This window comes from Bison bison, unplaced genomic scaffold (assembly GCF_000754665.1).
Source record: "Bison bison bison isolate TAMUID 2011002044 unplaced genomic scaffold, Bison_UMD1.0 scf7180017845624, whole genome shotgun sequence".
Taxonomy (NCBI): domain Eukaryota; kingdom Metazoa; phylum Chordata; class Mammalia; order Artiodactyla; family Bovidae; genus Bison; species Bison bison.
The window spans coordinates 15,030-17,819 of NW_011476197.1; the positions used below are offsets into that span (position 1 = coordinate 15,030).

The 2,790-nt window shown below is 40.8% G+C and overlaps 1 protein-coding gene across 1 annotated transcript in view; it reads left to right on the forward strand.

The window, feature by feature from the left end:
• The window catches only part of LOC104985785 (motile sperm domain-containing protein 2-like), a 41,237-nt gene that overhangs the window by 337 nt on the left and 38,110 nt on the right, over nt 1-2,790 (forward strand). Inside the window, exon 2 of the mRNA XM_010836140.1 lies at nt 78-147. Within this exon, the coding sequence (XP_010834442.1) occupies nt 78-147 (70 nt within the window). The remainder of the gene's footprint in view (nt 1-77; nt 148-2,790) is intronic.

Below are 2,790 nucleotides of genomic sequence, written 5' to 3' on the forward strand. Positions count from 1 at the left end.
GGTGCAGGTGGGCTGGGCTGAGGGGAAGTGAGATGGTGCCTGTAACGTCTAAGCGTCCCTTCGTTTCTCTCTTCTAGTATCAAGCCCAGAATAAAGCCAGGCTCATCTCTGAGGTTCGACGGAGGTTTGAAGCTGAGTATGTGACAGGTGGGTACCGCGATCTTGGTGTTGAGGCAGGTATGCCATGAGCGGCCCCAACTTTGCTGAGATGTTTGCTTGGTCTCTGTGGAAGCCGATAGGTACCATTTCGATCCTCACGAGGACCATGCCTTCTACGTTTTCTAGGTTTTCTCTCCTTAATATGGCAAGGATACTGCTCCAGTTGGGCAAGTGACGTGTCTCTTGCTTCCTAAAGGGTTAATGTGAGTTAGAAATTCGTGTTTCGAGTATCTCGAGTTTATGGAACTTTCAGGACACTTGTTAGGCCTTCAGCTCAGGTGACGCCGTTCCTCTGGTGACCTGTCAGGAACAACAACCGAGAAAATGAACCTGGAAATTGCCGAAATATTATTCACGTGTGCTTAATTGGGTATCTGAATCCCTAGGTTACTTTGCCTAATTCCACTTTATACAACCCAGCAGGTGCCCGCGAAGTAGGCCCCCCTGTGCTGGAGCAGGTTCTTTTCATCTCACACTGTACCTAGCAAAGTACCTGTGCGTCCCAAATTGATTTATTGGGTGAACCTCTCTGTCCATATGTCACAGATAACTGGAGTTGTCCAATATTTAACTGATGATTTAATACCTGTACAGTAATTTTCAAAATCCTTCAGGATAATTTAAGTACAGACTAAAGACCAGTCCTGACCCTGCCTCTTAATAGCTTGCTTGTCTTTTCTGAGCCCCTGATTCCATATTTGTGAAGTTTGACTAACTAGGAGGATTAAATGAAAATATGTATAGCAAACTGTGTAGCATGGGGTTAGCATATAGTAGGCTCTCAGTAAGTAGTTTTCCGCAGTAGCCTTTTTGGTTACATGGAAGAAGTTCAGCTTGTACATCTTGACTTCAGTGCTGAGGGTTCCCTGCAACTTCAGATGGCACTAGCTTGTATGTTAGTAATAACCTAGAACAAATAAAGAAATGTGTTCTGAATAACCTGATCAGTAAATCTTTTCATCCCTCCCTGTCAATTTTCCTCACACCCCAAATCTTGTACCGGAGAGTTGCAAAAGCATTTAATTCACTTTCAGCCCAATGAGATAACTGGTTCCAGTAAAGAGATAATTCTAAAATTGATTTCTAGGGAAACATAATTCTTAGCTGTATAGTTTATAATATTGTGAAGTAACCCAGAACTTGACCTAATGTGCTAGTACTCACCAATAGTTGTTTACTTAGGCCCAAGGGAGGAAGCAGGATACAGCCAGGAGAATTTAGTAATAGATAAAATCTTAAAGGTCATCTCCGTCCAACCTTCTCATTTTTACAATGAAGAAAGTGAACTCTGGAGAGAGTAAATAATTTGCTCAAATAGGTCTTCTGAATTCACTGTAGTAATCTTTTGGCAACACTGGCATATCTAATTAGATCATGGCCCTCCTCAGCTTAAAACCCTCTATTACCGTTCTACTGTGTTTAGGAAAAAAAAAAAAAATCTCAGTTATTTTTGGTGGCCTGCAACACCATCCTCATGTTACTACTTTTCTTGCTCAGTGCAGATTTCACCACTGCCCACAATAAGAAATGTATTATATATTGCAGTCTAGTACACACTCATACACATCACTGAAGCGACAGTTCATTAAAGAATACTTACGTTGAAAACCTATGACTCCCTGGTACACTGATGCACAAAATTAACATCATAACCTACAGATGTGACCCACAAAATAGTGTGACCAGCTTCTTTTATGCCCTTCAAACTGACTTGAGTCTGTTTCCATCTCAGGACCTTTCCATTTCTCTGTCTGGAAGACTCCACCAAGCATAGCTAGGTTCTGCTTTTCCATCTTGGTTTAAATGTATCTGAGAGACCTTTGCTGTTTATTAAATGGCCTCCCTGTCTTGTCTCCATTACAGTTCTTATCATAACCTATAACTCTGGTTATTAAATGGCCTCCCTGTCTTGTCTCCTTTATGGTTATCATCACCTGTAACCTCCCTCGTTTATTTGTTGACTTATTATTGTTCATTTCCTTCAGTAAAATGTGGGTCTGGGGCAACCTGTGGGCCATGAGGGCAGGGTCTGATTCCCCTCTGTATACTTAGCACAGTTCTCAATACATAGTCATTGACTGAATATAGCAACACTTAAATATAAATATACATATACATATGAAGATGAGTCCAAGTCTGTATGAAGGGCTGTCCTGTCTCCTCTCCCCCACAAAAATCTGGCAAAGAGCAGTCTTCACAAAATGTCTCATAAAGACCAGTGTTATTTCAAAGTAAAGCACTGTCTGGCATTAAGTATAAGGAGGGTTTTGTCACACCTGGGTATGTGTGAATGAGTTATCTGCACAGCCATGGCAAATACTGATTTAATTAATTTAAAGACTTGCATTGGTAAGGAAAAGAAAAATTCTTGAGACTTTCTCCCCTTAAAGTTTCAGTTGTTTCGTGAAATAGAGCGTTGGGTAAAGGTAGAGTGGGAAACTGACACAAAGGGTTTTATGATTTGTCCGTGTTCTCCCTTTCAAGTTTACTTTTTAGAAGTTAGCAAGATGTTGAGAACAACCACTTTCCTCCTTCCTCTTTGATTCTCCCTTTTCTCTCACCATTAACAATATTTTGTTTCAGAAGTGGCTTTAGGCAGACTTAAGCAAACATGTTTTTCCTAAAGGAAAA